General features: G+C 40.4%; 2 protein-coding genes across 7 annotated transcripts; one reads left to right on the top strand and one right to left on the bottom strand.

Annotated features, from left to right (window-relative positions):
• Nucleotides 1-975: 975 nt before the first annotated feature.
• Nucleotides 976-15,634, bottom strand: nktr (natural killer cell triggering receptor). Of its 6 annotated transcripts, none has more exons than XM_034571999.1 (17): nt 15,509-15,634; nt 13,327-13,405; nt 12,721-12,795; nt 11,317-11,424; nt 10,636-10,680; nt 9,214-9,301; nt 8,419-8,448; nt 7,879-8,024; nt 6,724-6,943; nt 6,432-6,599; nt 6,238-6,325; nt 5,622-5,770; nt 2,830-5,541; nt 2,530-2,607; nt 2,237-2,296; nt 1,868-1,960; nt 976-1,616 (listed from the first exon to the last, which is right to left on the bottom strand). In XM_034571999.1, the coding sequence occupies exons 2-17, from the start codon at nt 13,382-13,384 to the stop codon at nt 1,547-1,549; spliced, it is 4,188 nt and encodes a 1,395-aa protein (XP_034427890.1). In that variant the 5' UTR covers nt 13,385-13,405; nt 15,509-15,634; the 3' UTR covers nt 976-1,546. The 6 variants fall into 6 exon arrangements, with proteins under 6 accessions (XP_034427890.1, XP_034427891.1, XP_034427892.1 ...); XM_034572000.1 differs by having other exon boundaries at nt 2,830-5,520; nt 15,509-15,629; XM_034572001.1 differs by having other exon boundaries at nt 2,830-5,517; nt 15,509-15,629.
• Nucleotides 15,635-19,820, top strand: sec22c (SEC22 homolog C, vesicle trafficking protein). Its single transcript, XM_034572005.1, has 7 exons — nt 15,635-15,898; nt 16,803-17,014; nt 17,165-17,328; nt 17,474-17,653; nt 17,782-17,900; nt 18,228-18,293; nt 18,393-19,820. Exons 2-7 carry the CDS (start codon nt 16,833-16,835, stop codon nt 18,591-18,593), a joined length of 912 nt encoding a protein of 303 aa, XP_034427896.1. The 5' UTR covers nt 15,635-15,898; nt 16,803-16,832; the 3' UTR covers nt 18,594-19,820.
• The last annotated feature ends 2,330 nt before the right edge of the window (nt 19,821-22,150 follow it).

Below are 22,150 nucleotides of genomic sequence, written 5' to 3'. Positions count from 1 at the left end.
GCTGATGCTTTAATAAGAAAACGACAGTCACTGTTCAATGTTTAAAGGGTTTGACAGAAATATAATAAATACACGTAAATCTGCCATGATTGATCTCACACACATACAGCTATCCTTATTATATCTTTGCATTGACTTCCATCCACCGTGGACAGCCTAACCAGAACCTTATCCCTGACCTTAACCATGACCATGACCTCAACTGCCACAGTTCACATCCTCCCACTAACCTAGGGCATCAGATATGGCGTTTTTTGCCTCATTAGGACTGGAGGTTTGGTCCTCATGAGGTCTACTGGTCCCACAAGGTCAGTGTTTATAATGAGAAGGATCTAAAGAGGTAACAAACCGGGTACAGGTTAGTCTCCATGACTTCTGAAGACATCACACTGATTTTATCACTTTGAGACTTTAGCCTCTGAACTAGAGCGGCACTGAGTAGAGCCTCCGCCAAGGCCCAGCAGTCCCCTTATATTCAGTAAATATCAGTCCCCTAAATGCGTCAGATTTTTTTCAACAAGTTCCAATTATTATTTCCTGGGAAACTGATGAAAAAAAAACATCCAATCTTACAATGTTAAAGTAAAAAAAAAAAATCCTGGATCTGCCCACTGATCCGGATTCGCGCCAAATGGTGATGGGTTCTTTCTTGGCCCATGTCTCATCCTTCCACCAAATTTCCCGACAGTCGTTAAAGCAGTTTTTGCATAATCCTGCTGACAATCATGCAAACATCAATGAAAACATAGCCGCCTGGGTGGAGGTAATTACCTCTTTCCTCTCCCTGACCTGAAAACGTCATCTTCACCTTAAGATTTAATGATATAGGAGATTATGGGGTCTTGATTTTGGTCCCCATAAGGATGAAAAACCGCAGCACACACAGCAGAGTTGAAGATGTGCGATTGTCGAGGTATAATTTGAGGACATAAGCCGACACATCTGCACTATGATCGACGCAAAACAACACAAATAGTCACGAGATGTGGTGGATTTATTAAGTATGAACATTCATAACTGTTTGAATGAAACCAAAGACAGTCACACTCAATTCTGAGTTGTTTTAACATTCATGGTACATTAATACAACTAATGGAACAAAGAGAAATGACAGCTTCAAACTGCTACAGAAAGTTTGTTTGAGAGAAACAATCCAGTCCTGTTGACCCTGAACTTAAGGCAGAACCACAAACAATAACCCCCGACCCCTCAGACACCTGAGGCTGAGACACTTACATCTATACAGTGTAGAAAACCAGAAGTAGAGAAGGAATAGACAAATATACAATCATATAAAATATCTACAGCTTATTTCTCATATTATTTTACCTTCAACATTTCTGATGTTTGACCCAGTTGTTTTAGGATCTGCCTTTGTTTTAGCTTGTAAAGTGGTTTGTTTATTTACATTCAATAACAAGACGAAAAACCGTCATCTCAGCTTATGTCCTGTACAACTCCTCCTCTTGTAGCTTTAGTTGCTTGTGTGTTGTTGTGCACAGTGTCCAGACTTTGTGGTTCTGTTCCCCCAACAAGCTGCCGAGGCTCAGCTGTATCGACTGCTGCGACTGTGGCTTCTGCGCCTGGAAGAACTGCGACTGGAGGTGCAGTACGACCTGCAGAGGACAACATTTATGATTCTAAACTCCAAGGCATGAAGGAGACATATTCATTTTTGACATAAAACACAAAGTGACTGGATCTGATGGTCCCACAGAGCGATTTGTGCAAAAGACTGAATGAAGAATATGTTTTAGTATTTAACTGCAAACATTCAGTGCAGGAAAGAGTAAAGGGTAAATGGTCTGCCCTGAGACCTGTCCCCTTGTTGACATGTGTCAGGGTTCACCAGGGAGCACAGTCTTACCGGGACCGACGGTCTGAACTCCTGTAGCTGTCACTTCGTCTGCGCCCTCGTCTCCTGCTCGCGCTCCGACTCCGGCTGGAGTATGTGTCTGACCTGCATTAACATACAGCCGCATTGGTTATTGCTGCAAGTGCTTATAATCAATTAATGAAGATATCTTCTCAAGCTGCTGGTATCTGTAATAAATAAATCTCTTGTTCCTCTGCTATAACTTCATATCCCCTTTAAGGAAACGAAAAAGAACATAAATATATTTTCAATCCTTCCTGCAGGGGTATTATTTTAATCTTAAAATACAAGATAAATAATTGTGTCTGTAATTGTGAATATTTCTAATTCAGAGTCAGGACATAGATGAAGCTGACAGACCTTGATCTGCGACGGCGTTTGTAGGAGCGACTTCTGGAGTGACTTCTACTGTACGTCCGACTGAGGGAGGAAGAGATAGAGAAGGTTTGAAACATACACAAAGACCAATCACAGATTAATGATGATCACATACACAGGAATGTCTTGGGAAGGTTGTTTGCACATTTAAAACTTGTATTTTTAACTGAGGGTTTTGACTCTTTTTAACAATTTCCATGGCTAAAATGTAAGTTATTGAACAAGAAGCTCCAGGTTTCTTCGCCACATAATTAAATCAGTGTTTCAGGACGTACCTCCGGTAACTTCTGTATGTGCTGCTGCGGGAGCGCGACCGTCCTCTTCCACGTCTCCTCCGACTTCTGCTACGACTCCTAAAAGAATCACACAGCGTCAGGATTGACATTTTTCTCAAGCCAGGACAAAAGGTCTGTATCGCAGACATTTGTCTTCTGGACTAAATGCTTCACATCCATCAAGTTTATTACTTCACAACTATCTTGATCTACATCCAAGAACACTCTACAGCATTTAGAAAGATTTACTGATGGAGCCCTTGTGCTCTCCATTTAATCAGAGTGCTGGTTTCCACTGACCTGGACGAGGAGCTGGAGCTGCGGGATCGACTCCTGGACCTGCTGGAGGAGTGCGTCCAACCCCTGGAGCGAGAGCGGTGACCTGAGCCGGAGCGTGACTTCCTGGACGCAGGCCTGGGCTTCTTCGGGGATCGGGTCCGGGATGTTCCCCTGGTCTTCCCCACAGACGGGGATCCTTCCTCGCTGGAGCTCTCCTGGTTCCTCGGCCTCTGGTTGAGCCGCGCCGTCTTACGCACTTCGTCAAACAGAGACCCCGGTCGGACCCGGCTTTTGCTTTTTATCTCCATTTTTACTCCTTGCGTGTTGGGATTCTGCTTCTGTTGACTTTGGATGTTTTTTACAACGACAGGTGGCACATTCATATTTTGCACAGCTGACATTCCTTTCAAAGGCCTCCATTTAAAATTAATCACAGTGCCAGTGGCTGCTTCATCCTGAAGTCCACCAGCTGTTGTTGTGGAGGTAACAGCAGACTTTTCTTTGCTGTGAGGTAAAGCTCTGTCTGTATTTGTCATATCTGACGACTGTGAGGTCGATTTTAGGGTTAAATCAGGGGTACGATCAAAACAATCATGTGTAACTGGTTCTACCTTTTCAGCATCGTGCTCTGGAGTACAAATGTCCATATCATCGAACGACTCCTGCTCTTTGATACTGGGTAAATGAGCACTATTAGCACTATTAGCATTGTTAGCACTATTCCTATTGGATGACAGGTGAGCAGTTTCGGTTTGTTTGGGGTTTTTATTACTACATTCTCTCGTCCTCTGTTGCCCTCTGTCCTCTTCTCTACTGGAGTTTTTGTTCAAGGAGGCAACATTTTGGTCCTTATCATTCATTCTCTCTACACCAGGCCGTTCTTTGCCAACTCTACTGGGACTGTGTTTTTCCTTCTTGGATTCATCTTCATCCTCTTCCTCTCCAAATTCTAACGGTGGCTGCCAGTGAAAAGTCTCTTTCAGCTTCTGATGTTTCCTCTTGGATCTCTTTCCTTTGTCCTTACTGCGATGGGAGCCACTCTTGTTCTCACGTTTCCTCTTGCGTTTATGTTTGCGTTTGGATTTCTTCTTGCTCTTGTGCCGCTCCCGCTGTGCGGCCTTCTCGAGACTTCCCAATGACGAACTGGATCCAGCAGCGATGGCAGCGATCTTGTGCTCCAAAGCAATCACCGCCTCTGACGTCTTTTTAATGGTGTCGTAGTCCGATTCTGAACTTGCCTCCCCTTCCTCTTTTTCAGATATGGCTAAAGTCTTGGCTGCCACGTTTTCAGAATCGCTTTCTGAATTCCAACCAGTGAGCTCAGACAACTTCTTGTCGAGAGACTCACTGGACGGAACCGATTGTTTCTGCTTTTTTGTCACGGCGAGGCTGTTGCTTTGGCTCACTTTATCACTGTCACTGTCCCACTCAGACCTGCTATTAAAGCTCTCAACTGGCACTGAGCTGCAGGGTTTTGTCTCTTGATCTTGAGAGCTGCTTTTCTCCTTTATTTTCTCTAAAGAGCCACTTCTCCTTGAGACACTGATATCAGGACTGTGCTCACTGCCTGTCCTGTTCTCAGATCCTGAATGAGCATCTTGACGATTGGAGAGTGCGATAAAGTTGTCTAGATTTTTTACCCTCCTCAAAGAGCTGTAGTACTCTTCCCATTCCTTGTCTAAGGAATTCTTCTTGTTGCCGTTTGCTTTTGGGGAGTTTTCGGAGTCTGATCTGCTGTATGACGATGACCTGCTGGGATACTGATGAGGAGATCTGGACCTGCTCCGGGAGTGACTGTAAGATCGGCTGTAGGACTTGCTCCTGGTTGACCTGCTGCATGAGCGCCCAGCAGGTTTGTTTGCTTTGACGCTTTCTGTGTCTGGCAGAGACTTTGTCGTAACTGAGGTCTGAGGTTTCTCTGTAACATTAACCGCTTGTCCTGTAGTATTGGTGATGATTTTAGCTTTAATTTCTTGAATATGGACATAGGAGGGTTTCCAGGGCTTTTGACCCGGCTTCCAGCGAGAGGGAGGAGGACTGTCGCTCAGTGGGATCACAGGTAGATTTTCAGGAGCCGGAAGCGTTGGGACTCGGACGACAGGTGCGACTTTGCTCTCAGGAAGCTTGTCAGTCACATGGATAACTGTATTTGATTTGGACTTGTTGGCTTTCCTCTTTCTTGGTGATCTGGATGAACTCCTCTTTCGGGATGAAGACGGAGACCTGGATCTGTACCTGGACCTTGATCTTGACCTGGATCTCGAATAGGACGAAGATCCGGAGAGGGATCGACTTCTAGATCTAGTGAGGCTTCTGGATCTTGAATAAGACCCCCTCCGAGATCTGGGTCGACTGGATCTGTAGGATCTAGAGTAGGATCTCGAGTCCCTGGAAGACAGCGAGGACCGCTGCCTCTTCCGAGCGGACGAGTGGCATTTACTTGAGGTGGAACGAGTCGGAGAACGGGATCTCTTGGACTTTTTTCCTGGAGACGCTGACTTTTCCCCTTCTGACAGAGGAGTCTCTTGAGGTTTGTTCTTGGAACTCTTCTTCTTGCCATGTTTCCGTTTCTTGGCCTTCTTCTTGTGTTTGGCTTTCTTCTTCTCTTTCTTCTGCTGGCGGTGCTGGCTGGACCCCCCAGAGCTGCGGTCTGAGGAGTGCTCTGCAGAGGCAGATATGGACCAGGCAGGGTCACCTCTGTCATCCCATCTGCTTGAGGAATGTTCATTCAATCTGTTAAGTCAAAAGATGCATGAAGAAACATAAAAAAGTATGACACTAAATAAGTGACAAGGTTAAATATGAATTCATACTTGTCTCCTTTGCTCCATCTCTCCATGCTGGGTGGTTGATAAACTTTGGTTCTCTTCATCTCTTCTTTCCAGTGTGGCGGGGTTTCACTGCTGCCACGTTCTTCCACCGATGCAGAGCGCGATTTAGATCTCGTGGGAGTGTGATATCTCTGCAGAAAAGGTCAAATCTAGAATAACTGGGCTGTAGTTGTATGCCCCTGACAACCAGTCACATCATAAGAGGAAGTGATTCAGGTACGATTATAATGAAAAATTCTTTCACTGTGCAGATTTGAAAAGGTTAATGAAGCAGAGATAAGTATGGACAAAACAAAACTGAAATGAAGCTCCCCTAAAAATAAACAGTATATAAGTAAAGCACAATGATTCTTAGTCTAAGGTGATTATACACTTATGAAAACAAATCATGAATATTATATTTCATTGCTGCTGATAGGTTTCCCTTAATACTTAATTCTTCTGCTTCCTTTCCTTAGTCCTTTGCAATAAATGTTTTGACCAACTGTTAATCCATTTTCAATTAGTCCAAATGGAAAAGATACAGTATGAAGCATATACCGATAATTACAATCAACACAAACGGATACATTTCAGGACTTATTTCAGGTGAACTTACCATTGTTCCTCTGCCTTTAATTTTACGTCCAGACTTAGAGACTGCTGGTTTCTGTTCAGCTGAAAGAGACGATTCTTCTTTCTCGACTCTAAAAAGATAGAATTTCAAAAACTACCTGTTAACACTTAAATTTGAACTATTTAAAAGAGTGAGACAACAACCAATGTGTAAATGAAGCCCAACTTAAAACTCACATCTCTGTTTTATCCTCCTGAGACGGCATGTCCCGTCGCAGCAGGAAGCGATTCTCTGGCACTGGCGGGATTTCCTCTGGTCGGACAACGGGCTTCTCTCTCTTTCCACCATGCTCTTTCTCTTCCTCCACTTCTTTCTCTCCCTCCGGCATCTGTCTTTCCACAGAGCTGTGGGATCAGCAACAACACGACAAAATGCAAATATTATTTTATTATGCGAAGAACCAACACGTCTCCATGTCTGGGATGCACAGCTCAAAACTGTGGAGCTGTAACTCAATTAATAAATTACTTTTGCTTGAGAAGCAGAACATCAGTGTCCTCCTTCTTTGATTCTTTCCTTCTCTTCTTTGACTGTTTACTCTTTGCATGTTTCTTTTGTTTGCAATGTTTTTGCTTTTCATCTAATTCACATTCAGATTCCACCGATGAGGAGAATTGAGATGACGAATCCCGGGAGTTGAGGGATGAGTCGGCAGAATGAGAAGTTCTTTTCCTCTTGCCTTCAAGCACTAAAGAAAGAAATATAACAACATGTATGTTATCATCATCAGAAATAGAGTTTTTTTTAGCAACACACCAGTAAAAATGAAGCATAAAGCAAAGTTGATATGGCAGGAGCCGTTTTCAGGGTGGCAGGACTCTGCTCCAACAAAGGCTTTGTTGATTCTTCTCGGTATGTTGTAGGCTATGAAAGCCGGCCTGGCAGAGTCAGGTGGACAGATGCCAACTGAACTCCACAGAGATCACCTCACTGATCCCCCATTAAACAGAAGATCAGGTTACACGCCCTGTACTAAAGCCAGTGGGGGGAAAACGCTGGCATCCAAATGCCAACCTCTCTCAGAATGAGCATAAAATATGACCCAGTTACAATCACAGGCGACACATGTTACTCCAGACATGAGACAAAAAGACAAAGGAGAAATAAATAAATTAAAGCTTTGGTTCAGATCACTGGACAACGAATAACATCTTAGCTTTTGTATTAGGAACTTTCACAAGCCATCGTATAGATCAGAAATTACACTGTTATCATACTGGCTGGAGAGATCTCATACAGTAGTAGATCAAAATTCAACTCAACTGGATAAGTCTGGTGATTTTATGTACATTTCTCAACAACAAATCACATTAACGCATTAATCCTAATAAAAACTATTGTCTGTGTATTGATGTATTTTATTCAATCCGGGTCATAAACCTTTACTTTGATTCCCAAAAACTAAATAAACCCACAGAAATGAGACCCCCAGTTTTAATCATCGCCTTCTTTTTCAGGAAGAACCGATGAGGTAAACTCGATGAGGTAAACTGAGGACAGGGTGCTCAGAGAGTATTTAGACATACACGCATCCTTGGTTTTGGCCTTTTCATTTACTTTTTCATAATTTGTTGAAGAGTCAGTTTTACCCCTGAAGAAGAAGATAAGTAACTGAAGCGGTACCATCATTTGCAGACTTGGTGATCAGCTGACCACAGTCCACAACGCGCACGTCAGCGTAGGGTCTGCTCGCTGAATCAGTCTTCAGCCCCTCAATCTTCTTTATCACCTCGAAGCCGGAGATGACCAGACCAAAGACGACATGGACTCTGCACAGACGGAAAAAACATTTTTGCCTGTCAGAACTATGCAGTACCTTGACTATTATTAAATAAAAATTCCACTTCTTAATACGAGTGATGGGCTCCTACATATTGATATTTTTTTGAATGCCATCTCAGAACAGTTTTCAATATTTTACATTGGTGCATTTCTTCTATTCTCTGTTCTTCTTCTCACAGGTTTGAAGTGACAGGGTTCAACTGGAAAAACTAGAATTACTGCCTTGTGGTTGTTTGCCTTGTGGTTGTTTGCCTTCGCCAATCATTTGAGATTACACCCGAAGTAAATTCAAGTCAAAAATAAAGGTTCGGCCTTAACTGTTTACACAACTTTTAAATCTATAATTTTAGAGAAAACTGCCAAAGTGACTGTAGATGTTACCCGTCGAGGTGCGGCGCCATCTTGGTTGTGCTGTTAGTGGAAAATCCAGCGATCCAGGAGGATCAACCAATGGCAGAGCCAGGGTCATGAAAAAGGAGAAAAAAAGAGGAAAAGAATGAGAATAAACAATAAACGTCAACAAAGCGTGGGTGCTTCTGTACCATCTCAAAGATGGAGAATTTGTAAAACCACCCTTTGTTTGATAATAGTTGATTGCAAATCAATTTAAGTCATATTTTCGATTAAAACAGCTACAAACAGGCAGGTTTACACTCAACAACGGAGTGTGGGAAATTAAAGAATAATATCTGTGAACATTTCCTCCTTTATGCTTTTATTCATGGTGGAAATGTCCAACTTGTTTTTAATGATAAAGGAACAACATAAATCAACTTAAACCATGTGCGAATACTGTTTCAACATGTCAGAAATCAACACAGTGCTCTGTTTACAAACTAGTGAATGATAAATAGTCAGGAGAGAGAGAGAAACACAGCCTTGGAGACACATTACCTTGGAAGAGCAGGATGCTAGAGTTTCTGCAAATTTTACACAAAAACGGCAAGAGAAAAAATGTAACACATTTGTAGGTGAAAAAGAACGAATCCATGTTTCTCTGCACTTTGAAATCTAACTGCACACAGAGAGGGGATTGCTGACGTCACACTTAATGAAAAATTCTACTCTACAGTTTCAAAACAGGAGGAGCAGAAGGCAAAGACAGAGCTGTATTACAAATGGCACTGAATTAAATGGTAAGTTGCAGAGTGAATTGCTTTACTGAGCGTTACTCACATGAAAAACTGGGAACCATTTGTGTCCTTCCCGCGATTGGCCATCGACAACAGGAATGCTCTGTCGTGTTTGAGAGTGAAGTTCTCGTCTGTTGGAAGCAGAGAAAGAAGGATGGAAGTCTCACTGTGCGTTCTCCGATTAGTGTCGACAGAAATATTCAGGGATGTAAATCTGAAATAATTTCATCCAGCAAACTGAATCATTGCCTCACCAAGCAGTCCTCTCGTAAAGTGCTTTTTTTATTACTTTAACTATCAATTACAAATCACCTACATTATACAGACTATGTTAAAAAAACACCACATTGGTAATTCAAATCAACATGTTATAGGAAGCGAGCTGTTCCGACCGAAGTTCTGCTTAAGAAAGATTAACCCTCTATTGCCTTTCTTCTTAAGCTCACACTATTGTTTAGAGTTCTAAAAATCTTAAAGGCAGGAGAGAAGATGAGGGAAAACAATGTAGAAACAAATGTCTGACAGTAAAATAACCTAATGTGCTTTCATATTTGTATGTATTTTATATTCTATGTACTTTTAAACTTAGTATCTTTGTGTTTAAACTGCACCTTATGTCTTATGTCTGTCCATCCATCAATAGGACCTAAATGTGCCCTAATAATCAATGCACTACATATCGTTAAGTGATTTCACTGAAATATTATATGTGTCATCGATAAACTATCTGCACACATCAAAGTTTTCTGAGTTTGTAAAGCATTAAAAAACTAAATTATTTCCATGTGTACATCCTTACCTTATCTATATATCACTATATGCATGTTGGAAAACAAATTATCTTTCACCCACTGTGGCGCTCCTTTGTAGTCGTCGTATTTTGCAAAGAACCTGCCACTCTATACCTGTCTACATGTCAAAACAGTCATGTTAGGGGCACTGAAGCTATAAATAGCAGCTATAACACATATGTAAGTCATTTGAGCAGTCAAAGGCTTTGGGGACAGGTTGTGTGAAAGGCAAATCCTGCAGCACAAATTTTGCACCTGTACAAACATTTGCACCGTTTTTTTGTTTTCAGTGACTGAGGACGTTGGTGGGGACAATGTTGACATGGTGTTTACTGAGCTGTGTACATCTCTTACCTTCTCATTTTGCAAAAGACCACTCTATAAATAAAAGAATATGTTGAAAATTTTAGGCAGGAAGATTGTAGCTTGGAAAGAAAGAGAATGCCTACTCTCCATGCTGATCTGATTAAACCCACTACTGTAACTAGATAGAAGACACGGTATACAATATAGAGGTGAAGGTCAATGGAGTCATACATAAGAAAATACACAAGAAACCTGTTCACAACAATAGACACATGCAACGTTATGCTCATGCAAGCAGTTCAGTATTTAGATATACAATTATAAGCCATCAGCAATGTGAACAGCTCATAACTTCGTACTCTACTTACCTTCAAAGTAGCCACCATATATGGACTCTCCTCCTCTTCCATTACCTGCAGAGATAAGAGTACAATAATTAAACGTGTTGCATTTAAGTCAGACGATACGTGAGCACTTCGTACCATTTTACATAGAAGTGGTGTCTCATACAAAATCTGAGAAGTGGATGATACACTTCATCTTAGCACATGTAAAACGACAAAAACATTTTTTTACATGTTAATACCTTGTATTCAACTTTGTTTACAAAGTTTCACTCTGACACATCAACCAAGACTTTCTGGTGTGTAAATACTTTGTAGTAATTAATATCTACATGATTTTCTCCCATGAACACTCACAGCAAAGACACTTTGATGAGATCATTATCTTTTTTCTATACTTTTTCACTTGCTACACTTACTTCTTCTTTGCTGCTCTAAAAAACAGTGCTTGCAATTGGCAGTATAGCGAAACTGCTGTTTTGGAGCAGTGAAGCAGAGATTTCTGGGAGTTTTATCTGAGTGAGACTTATATACTTTAAAGACCTGGTTTTGGATCAGTACATAGGTTTACGTCTTGCCAATGCCCGGCCCGGTAATTTTCCAGTATCGGAGGCATTTCCGAACATCTCTAAATAACTTTATTCTGTCAATTTGTTTAAACACACATTTTTTAAGTAAATGAAGTCACACATAAGACATTATTACCTTCGGTGAAGTCGCCTCCCTGGATCATGAAGTTCTTTACAACTCTATGAAATGTGGAGCCTTTGTAGCAAAGCTTTTTTCCTGTGATTTTGCCAATTCCCCTTTCACCTGCAATTAGATGCATGTTAACTGAGCTCTCGAAAAGACAACAGGAAGCATAAAGGAACAGGCCTGCTGCTGCACACACTGCTGTGTGTGAACCAGATGCCTTGAGGTGTGAAGAAATGTTGGTCTTGAATGTTGTTGCGTGGTGTTATTCTACAAGGGAATGAAACCACAGATGGTAAAGTGTGTTTCAGTAAATTTGATGCTTTTGTTCAGGCATCTTGTTGTTAATACTCCAGTGCAGAATTCATTAAGAAATCTTCCACTGGACTGAAACTGTCTGGGGACAGAACAGTGGCCCAAAGCTGTTACCCCGGGGATTTCTCTTTCCTCTGGGTTGAGGGGGAGACGGGAAAGGAGAGATTTCATTAGATGTGATGATGTCTTTAAGGTTGGTTTTTGAGCAGACAGAGGACCTGCTGTTCAAACAGGCAGCTTGGGTTGCTAATCTTTTAGTATTTTGCCTTACTGGCTTCAGGATTTTTCCTGGGTTTGGTTTCTTACAGAGTTAGCTGATCCCCTTCTAAAAGGACACATGAGAGATTCTGAGAAAGCCACAGATCTACCCAGCTGACTCACGTTTATTTGAATGCCTGTTGTGAAATGTTGTCTGGGTGTGTATGATTTCATCATTTAGGTAAAGTAACAGATTAACAGACATCTGCCCTCGCTATAGCATTACATTCCCATTGGCCAGGTACGGTGAAAAATGAGGGAGAGCATCGATCTGCCGTCGGTTTGAAGATTTATTGCTATCTCTGGGCAGACCACCACCACAGCTACTGTACACTGTGTTCTGCTCAGTGGGATGAAATATCCAGGGGTCAGACCACAACCCCTCTATCCATCCAGTGACTCCATCTGTCACTGTAACATTTACAGTACAGCCATACCTCTTTTCCTCATGGTATTAAATGACCAAAGAGGGGCATGAAGCATGGTACCGTGGTTTTTTTTGGTCCACTTTCAATTCCCCTGCTACTCACGGGGATAATTTTATAGAGCACACAGGAAGGATTATACAAAAAGAGAAGTGAAATGTAACAGAGAACAGATCAGATTCAAACCAAGAAAATGATTGTTGTGTCGAATGTACACAGGCAACCAGTGTACCCCGAGGGTCTTTGGTTATATAGAAGAAATCAATCAAACTGTGTGCAACCGTTTTCAAATTGTGGAAATGGTATTGAGAGCAGCTGTCAGTTGTATAGAAGCTTTCTGAAACAAAATTTATGCAAAGCACTGAATGTTGAAAAAGGCAAAATTGAATAAAACATTCACTCGACTTAAAATACTCACCAGTGCACAAACTGAGAAAGTTTTTGCTCGTCTTGGGACTTGTGTCCGAAAAAAGTTGAAAGACTATACGCCCAACTGGAAAACAGAAAAGAAAAACATTAGCAAAAGAATAATTCCTTCCTTTTGCAGCTACACACATTTGCAAAGACACCTTCAATATCAACTCTGTGTTACCAAAAAACTATCAACAAAAAGGCAACAATGGGGGAAAATCTTTAATAGGCAAAGGATACAATTAAGAATTACAATTTAATAGCCCTCATGTCACTGCGCACTTTTAATTGCCTTTCGACACAGAATAACAAGGATCCTGTGGCGAAGCTCAGACATTATAGAAACTTTCCCATAGCTAGAAGCAAATCTAGACAGAACATTCAGCACAAACATGATTAGTCACAATAAACCAGTTAACGACGTCACCACTTTCATTTTGTACAAAAATATGAATCAATAGCTCTGAGTCTAAGAAGAGGAGTAAATATATAAGAGTTTAAACATCTTTATTCATGGTGTCGGTTCAAAATAATCATCTACCAAAGTGAGGCGAGGATGTTTACATGACTAACTAATCCTCGAACCTTCACAAGTGATTTTAAATTCTCCTACCTGGCTCACGGTTGAGCTCCACATCAAAGTAACACTGAGGGCGGTCTTTCACCCCCATCGTGATCAAAGTCCAGGTGACCTAAAATGTAGAAAGAGTACAAAAGAAATAAAAAGCTGTGCAGGAAAAATAACAACGCTGTCTTCGCTTGAAAAAAGCAGAAAGAGTCCTATTCAGGATCCCTATTCATCAGCCATGAAAGTACAGCATACTGAGAAGAGTGTGTTTGAAAACAATGTAGCGAGACTAAGAGACACAGAGAGGGAGGACAGAAATAGGAGGAGAGAGAAAGGTGGGAGGGGAGAAAGAGAGAGAGAGAGAGAGAGACGTCTATGAGGAAATGTGGAGATGCAAATCAGAGCTCAGCTTGCACACTGTACATTTTAAAACCTGTTTCCACTGAGGAATTGGACATCACTGTGTGACAGCTTACAGTACAGACTGTGAAACGTCCTCAGCTAGAGCCATTTCTGAGCCAGGCCACTGAGGCCAGGGGCTTTGTGAATCTGGAAATGGAAGGAAACTGAAGAGATTTAAACTAGAGCAAGGTGAAGATTTTCCTTAATGAAAGCAATGCACCCTAAGTCATGTGAATGATCAGCTGGAGCTTGTAAGTGTGTCAGAGACAACCAGATTTGATTAGTTTGATTTTCACTATGTGGACAAATAGCCACTACAATTAAGTGTCATTGTTGCTTGATAATACTACACTTCAAAATGTTTACTCTCGTCAGATGATGAGGAAATCATGGCACCAAACTAAATCCTGTCTCCTAAACTCTGTCTCAGCTGTTTCAGTGTCAGTGTTCCTGCACTGTCTCGCCAAGAAGATGAGAAGCACAGTGTTCTCAGTTCGTGCACAAAAATGTTAACATCCTTAAATTACAATTTCAGTACATAGAAGCATTTGTTCTGTCAACAGTTTGTTTGGTAGTATTTTGCATACGCTGTAGTCTTGACAAGTGGAATATGGAGAAGGCATTACTGAGCTCCACTTCATTCCTGGCCCCTGAGAGCAGTAAACAACCACAGTTTCCACTTGATCAAAACTTGTATCGAACGCTAGTATTGCAACACAAAAGAGGAGTAATTGAAGGGTGTGAGACAAATAGCACTGCACCCTAAATTGGCAACAGTCGCCTAAGTGAATTTGCTGTGGAACCACCCTCTAGTTGACTAGAATGATTTATTTGCAGTCTGTGCCTTTCTGTTTGTACAAGAGAGGCCCTTCAGAATAATGTGCAAGGACAAAACCTTGTCTGCACGGCTGAAGGTTAAGTGCAGCAGCTTGGATTTATGAGTTCGTATTATGATCTTGAGTGCGATATAAAAGCAACTTGCATCTTTCACAATGTGCCCAATCAACACCTGCATTTCACATGTTAAGTATAGTCACACATATTTTATTTGACAGCTGGTAAGCGCTGGTGCCTCAACATATTACATGGACTGAAAAGCTAATGAAAGAGGAACAGAAACAGTGAAGCCGAAATAAACCGAAGACACACATCTGATTAGTAAACACTGGAGGTGATGGTACTAGTTGTGCACAGAGACTAAACTGGCCCCCATCAACTGTTCCAACACAAAGACAGGAATGCATTGTATTTATAGCCAAAATCATATCGAGTTACACAGTGTTTAATGTGCTGGGATTGGCCTTTCCAGCTTGTAAAACTTTACTGTGAACTTCACAGAGAAAGGACAGGACACAGTAATTTGAACCAAATGCCTGACAGGTCATAAAAGCCACACTAGCTTAAAAAAAAAAATAAAATACCTGATGGATTCTTTAAAAGCCATCAAAACATAAACGTAAAGAGCCATTAACATTGTTAAATCGCACGAACTGCACATTGAGGATTTGCATAGCATCGGCTAAAGTGGCTAACAGTCAGTGAGACACGTTTTACTCGGGGCTGTGTTTTGTTTTGATCAAGATAAGACAACGTTACTATGATATCAGGTCATGCTGAGAGCGAAACACCACCTAGCTACAAAGCTAACAACAGCTAACGACGGCTAACAACAGCTAACAACTGCGCTTCCAAAATGGTTGAGCTAACAGCTAACAGCTAGCTATTAGTTAGCTGGCTTCGTTTTTCTCTTAGCGGCCGAGGCTAATTAAAGTTACAATGCTAACCACACTACAGGGACTGCGCAGTAGTAAATGACAGAACAAACCTGTGTGCAGTCGCTAGCCGGACAGTTAGCTAGTCACTGACGGTCCGGGATGTAGCATGAGCTAACTTTAGTGCGACTGGTTGTAGCCCAGCGTGTTAGCTTTTGTCCCTCCTGAGCTCCCGTAGAGGATTTGTTGTCGTTTGTTGTGACCAGGAAGCAAATAGCGCGTTAGCTCGTTTGCTCGTTTGCTATTTATTTTTACCGGAATTTGTTACGTAAATTCAACACCCGGCTATTCGGTGGCTCGGTATTAAATCGCAGTTAATATAAAGTATAGGTTTGAAGTTGGGACTAACTTCCTGCTGCCGGCGTATTTGTTTGATATGATGCTAGTTAGCTAAGCTACAGTAGCTAAGGAACAAGGTGCAGCATGAAAGCCATGATAATGAGGTAAGGTGTAACACAGAATGACTTTTTATGATATTATTTAACTCTCGCTGTCATATTACACATGTCCAAGTGGGATTTAAACCTCAGGCAACGTTGTTTTTAAACCTGCGCAGTTAGAATTATACACTTATGTCATGTTAAAAGTAGTTTGATCCAAAACAGCTGTGTTACCAACACTTCTCTCCGTGAAGGAAGATGTTGATTTACCTCTTGGTTCTGCTGAATTTGTAATTAGTAGTTAATCCGTATGTGTTTGTGGTATTTAGTTCCGATATCTAGATCTAATACAAGATGAATAATCTGTCACAGAATAACGCAATGTAGTGGAACAACACGACAAGACTCATAAAGTTCAAACAGAACTCGTCTTGAACAACTTGAGTTTCCAGTTGTATCCTCAATGAAGGCAGGTTGTGTTTCAGGGCTGCTCTATTACACTGTAATAGTTCTAATCACGTGTACCTAATAAATTGGCAAGTATATATTTATTGTATGTATGTAACAATAATAGTAGTAATAATAATAATAATATTTTATATGTGTATAGTGCTTTCAAATAATTGTAAATATAAAGTAGAAGAAGCTATGTCGTCCCAGGTTGGGTGCATATGCAACTTGCTGATGATTAATTCATTATTTAATCAATCAAAACTTATTTATGAAAGACAAAGAACTTTTTTTGCTCTTCTTCTCTGTCTTTTGGGACAGTGAATTTGAACTCTTTGGCTCACAGACAGCTGTTAAGATAAAACAAGACATTTGAAGATGTTGATTTGGCTTTAGGGAGTAGTTATGGGCATGTTTCACTATGTTATAGACATTTATGGACAAACATGAATCAAATATTCAAGAAAACTATTGTTTTATATGGTAATCCTTATTATCTGATCTTCATCCCATGCAGGCAGTGTGTTCTTCATGGACCCAGAGGATCATGTCTCTGATCCTGTTCGCCTTCGTGGTTCGGGTCAGGGATGGACTCCCCCTGTCAGCCTCCACAGACTTTGAACACAACCAAGAGCTCCAGGAGAGGAAGCAGCAGCTCAGGACCATCAGCAAAGTGCTGGGACGCTTCCCTGACAGAGGCTCCGTCAAGGGCCAGGAGCTCAACATATTGTAAGGACTGAGAAATCAAAGACACTGATATATACTGTCCATCTTAAACCCGAAGACAGGCAGAGTGTCCATTTGATCGCAGGGGCATCCATGCCACGCTGAGTCAGGCTGTTTGTTTACTAAACACCTTCTCTCCTCTCAACTGTTCAGCTTCATCTCTTCAGAGGGTGTATCCTACATGACTGTGTGCCACTGCAGCCTCCCTGTTGCTAAGGCCTTCTGCTTCCTGGAAGATCTGCGCTGGGAGTTCACAGCATGTTTCAGTAGCACCGTTGTTACCTTGGCAGCCAGGCCATATCCATTTTTGGAATTTGGTGAGTAGGAAGAGACACTGTTTCATAGATGTACTGTTGATTGCATGGAATTTTGCTCTGAATTTAAATATGATGCGTTGTCTTCTTTAAATTCTAATGAAATAAGTTGGTTAACACATATGTTGTCCCTGCTGCCAATCCATAGACAGCACCATTCAGAAGCTGAAGCAGCAGTACAACCAGAGTGGTGGTCCGGCCCTCGAGGTGACGCTGGCAGAAGTCCAGGAGGATTTGAGGATCCATCCACTACAAGTAATTAACTTGGATGAGGTGGAGCTCACCAACGGCATCGCAAATGGGCATATGGAGCAAGGTCCTGGATCTGGTAAGACTTTTAAAATTAGCAATACGGTAAAAGTCTCACAGTCTATAGCAGCACTGTAACATGTTTTATTAGTAAAAACATATTCACGTTTTGTTATTTGACACTATTCACTTTCTTTTACGAAACAGGTCCGAATGTGAGACTTCAACCAGTGACGGCGCCAGGAATCCTTTCTCTGGTCCTGAACATTGTGTGTGCGTCGTTGAACGTAATTCGTGGTGTGCACCTCATAGAGTACACGTTCCAGGTAATAATCAAGATAGATTACTGCTGAATGAATTTGCAGCATGTTGATTATATTTTATTTGTACGATTTCATTCATGCATAAGCCGTCGTAAATCACAGATGTTGGTTGCTGTGTTAGCATTTTGCTGTAGAAAGGAAAAGGTGCTCGCATAGAAGAAATTAAAGTGATGGTTTGCACAAAACTGCACAGATTAGGACGTATTGTGACACGGATGATGTGAATTAGTTTATTATTATAACATTTCTCATACATATGAGGTTAAGCAGATGTTTACCTTCATGACAAATCAGCACTTGGTTTAATTTTAGTGTTTTTCCTTCACCTAGGACGACTATGAAGGTATATGGAATGTTGTGGCATTTCTTCTGGCGTTTGTCTGCTGTGTGTCTCAGGTAAATCTTCACATTTTCAAAACATTTAAAATACTTTTTCCTAACCAACATTACACTGTGTCCTTGCAATCCTTGTGAACGAACTCCCTGTGTCCACAGTGCCACCTCTACCTGTTCCATTCATCCCTGAAGAAACTGTTGTCCTTCACTCTGTTGAGCGTGGTCGTCCTATGCAACTTGTACCTGCTCGGCCTGAGGAACATATGGCAGATGATCTTTCACATTTCAGTGGCCTCGCTCTCCACCGTCCTCACCCTCACCCGCAAAGTCCAGGACAGAACCAATGACTGCGGGGTGTGAGGAGCTCAGGATACTTAACAGTGTTGCACCTCATCCAGCACAGGTGAGAATAACATGGAAGACGATGTGTTGATCCATACGAGTTATGGTGATGCCCTGCCCTTTAACAAAAACATTCACAAACTTTGTGTCATCATAGACAATGACTTGTGTACTTGCACTTTGTGTGAACTGTTTTCCTAGACTGCACCAAACATACACTGTATGCAGTTATTTTTTCTGGATTCTTACAAATATGTGGTTAACCTTAAACTAAATCTGTAAAATGAAGGAAGAAGGAGATGGAAATGTTGATCAATCTCCATCACACCCGTCCTGTTCTAAATGTTTGTGAAGGGGATGCAGGTGTCAGCTTTTTTTAGATGTTGACCAAAGTTTTTCTCATAGAAACTACAGTGTTGTTGAAGCTGGTTATACTTGGGATTTTAAAATGAAGCGCTCAGTATTATTTCTGCAACCACAGGTCATTGATTATCTTTGCAATAATCAGTTTACAATGCTCGGTGGTGGTTCTTGATTGTAACAGTCATTTGATTTAGTTGCACTTGAATAATAGGCAATTGGAAAGATAATTAAATACTCCATTGGGTTTTGGTGGCAGTGAGATATTTAAACTATTAAACTAGTTTGATTAAAAATGAGAGAAATCTATGTAGTAAATGCAGCAGTTTTATTTGTTTTTAAATATTTGCCACAAAAATGGCCCAAATTCAAAGATGTAATTGTTTAACAATAGGTTGTTTCTGCCTTATACTGTGTGACAATGCGAATATAATTGATTGTTTCCATTTATTTAATTTCATCATCTGATAAAGAGATTCACCGGCAAGTGCTCAGCAAGCTCAAATGTAAGGGCTCCATTCATAATGACTTCACAGAAAATATATCAGTACTGAGACATATCTTTTACTCACAATCTACATTCAACACAGCTTTTGTTTGATTTTATCACATAATCTCCAATTTAAACTTTTTTGTACCGTCAAAGCAAATGTAAGTGTTTTACTTTCATCTTATTCTACTGATCCCTACATTGTTAAAATGTAAACTGCGGGTAAAAATATGAAAGCACTGATTCGAAGGATAAATATTTGAAAATGTCGGAAAAATGTCTGCACTATTCGGTTCCTTTTTTTTGTCATTGTTGAATATATTCCATATTGGGTTTAGCTAAATTATATTTAATACCTGATTCCAGTTTATGTGATTCAGTTTTTTTGTGTTTGCTCCTTAATTGTTATAAACATAGTAATCGTATGATTCCACTTTTATATTTCAACATACATCATTGTAGCGCTGCTTAATATGTACAAGTCTCCTTGAGGGTAATTTTGTGTATTTATCGTCTTAGTTATTCAGTTTTTAATTGCTGAAATGCTGCACTGGTGGCAGTTAGGCAAAGGGAATTCAAGTGTTAGTTGATAGTGATAGTTTTGTGGCTGCTGTAGAACTTTAGAAGCTTTGCCTTTTTATTGAATTGTTCTCTCATTTTATCAGGAAAGTGAGAGGGACAACAAACATTTTATGACCCTGTTCACTCCTGGTTTTAACGTCTGTTCTGAGTAAGTACAGATGTGAACATGCACCATGCATCCTCCATGTGTCTTTAGATCCACACACACAAACACGTTGACAGCGGACACGTCTGTAAACTCAACATCATTTGTTCTTGTGAACAGAAATGATATGTTTATTTGAATTTAGAGCGGGGACGTCCGATCCTATCACTAGTCGTCACCATGGAGACATATTCAGGACGCATTTAAAATGCCAGGTGTGAACAGACGAACTTAGTGCACTTGTGATGGGATCTTCTTTAGCGGATGTTAATACCGGGCCTATATCTCGTCCCACAAGCCAAAAGTCCTTTACCATAAAGTACAAGTTGATCAGAAAAGCAAGTTTTGGTTGTAGTTTAGTCCAGAACTATGGTTTTCTCTGACTGGGTGGACATAAACTTTGTGATTGCTGATTTTAAAATGTTTTAAACACAGTAAACAAGTCAAAGTACTTATGATGCTGCATGTTTTTTTTCTGTGATGTAATACTTTTGATACAAACTCACCATTTCCACTCAGATTAGTGCATATTTACACCGCTTTAATTTCACTGTTGACCGAATGTAATGTAAGAATTAAGTGTTTTAAAGATCCAAGAAGAACCAAATGTTGTGGAGGATATTTTAATACTCAAAAAGAGCATTAAGGATACCAATGTTTAATATGTGGGTATTTAAACATACAGTATAAATGTATTGTTCGGGTGAAACATGTGGCAGCCATCTTTTATTTATTATCATCAAAAGTCTTGACAGAAAACAGTTTGTAAATTTGATAATCATTGACGTTCAGAGGGGAAACCTGAAGGACGACGTGTCAGTGTCCAGGACACTTTGTCTTGTTCAATACAAAACCCTGCAACGTGATTTTTATATTTAATTAGACTCACACGAGGTTGATGCAGCTGCGTTTGTGTCTGCAGCCTGTTTATAATGATGAGAACTTACGGGGATATTGTCATTCATTGTATCTGCCAAATACACTGGTGTTTACGGGGCTTTGTTTTTTTCCTGCAATGGTAAAACTGACATTTCATTAATAAACAGTGTCTTTATTTCCATGTGTTGCTCTTTTATTTGCGTATAAACAACAAAATCAACATAAGAAATATTCTAATGCCTTGATAATTTGGCAAAATCCTAATTTAATTTATTTTAAATTGTATTGATTTTATTAATTTAATCGATTGGATTTAATTTTAATGCTTGAATCTGCATTACAAAGAGAATGGAAGAAATAACATACCAATTCACTGCTGTATTTTATTTATGTTACAGCAGATGGCGCTCTTTCACTACTTAGTCAACTTGATTAATTTCGTTTATTTTGCTGACAATAGATTTTAATACTTGTCCTGTTAGTGTAATGTGATTTTAAAGTTGATAACATTTATTAGTTAATGACTAATCACTAGCAAATGAAACCTCAGTGTTGTGTAGCCTCACAGAAAACATCCTGATAAGTAGTTTTTTAGGCCCCAAAAGAAATAAACTACAGAATATTAAATGTTTTTATGAAGTGTGAAAGAATGAAACCTCAACCTGGATTTCCATAAGTCACATTAAAGTGTTAAACAGTAAGTAATTTAGATAAATAATAGGTTTGCAAAGGGGCGGAACATTTTCGGTAAATTTCCGGAAAACTTTCCGGAAACTTTCCATGGGAAGTTAAGCTCGGGAATTTGGGGAATTTTGAAAAAGATTTTTTACCGCAATTTAAACGCTGAGCAATAAAATAATAATTCAAAACTCTATTTTAAAGATGTATGGAATGCAGTACACGCTGCACGTTGAATTTCAACCCTGCACTGTGCATTCTTCCATCACGTGCACAGATAATTCCCAGCATCCTGCACACTGCAGCCGGGCTATTGAGGCCACACTACTGCATTAGCCCAAGGACTAGTCAGGTAAGTTTTGATGATATTACTGGGGAAAATATATAAGCATGCTGATTGAGGATTGTTCATCTGTTCATCTAACCTATTTCTATTCATTT

This window comes from Hippoglossus hippoglossus, chromosome 20 (assembly GCF_009819705.1).
Source record: "Hippoglossus hippoglossus isolate fHipHip1 chromosome 20, fHipHip1.pri, whole genome shotgun sequence".
Lineage (NCBI taxonomy): Eukaryota > Metazoa > Chordata > Actinopteri > Pleuronectiformes > Pleuronectidae > Hippoglossus > Hippoglossus hippoglossus.
Note: the sequence above shows the minus strand (reverse complement) of the source record. Positions and strands in the feature narration are given on the sequence as shown.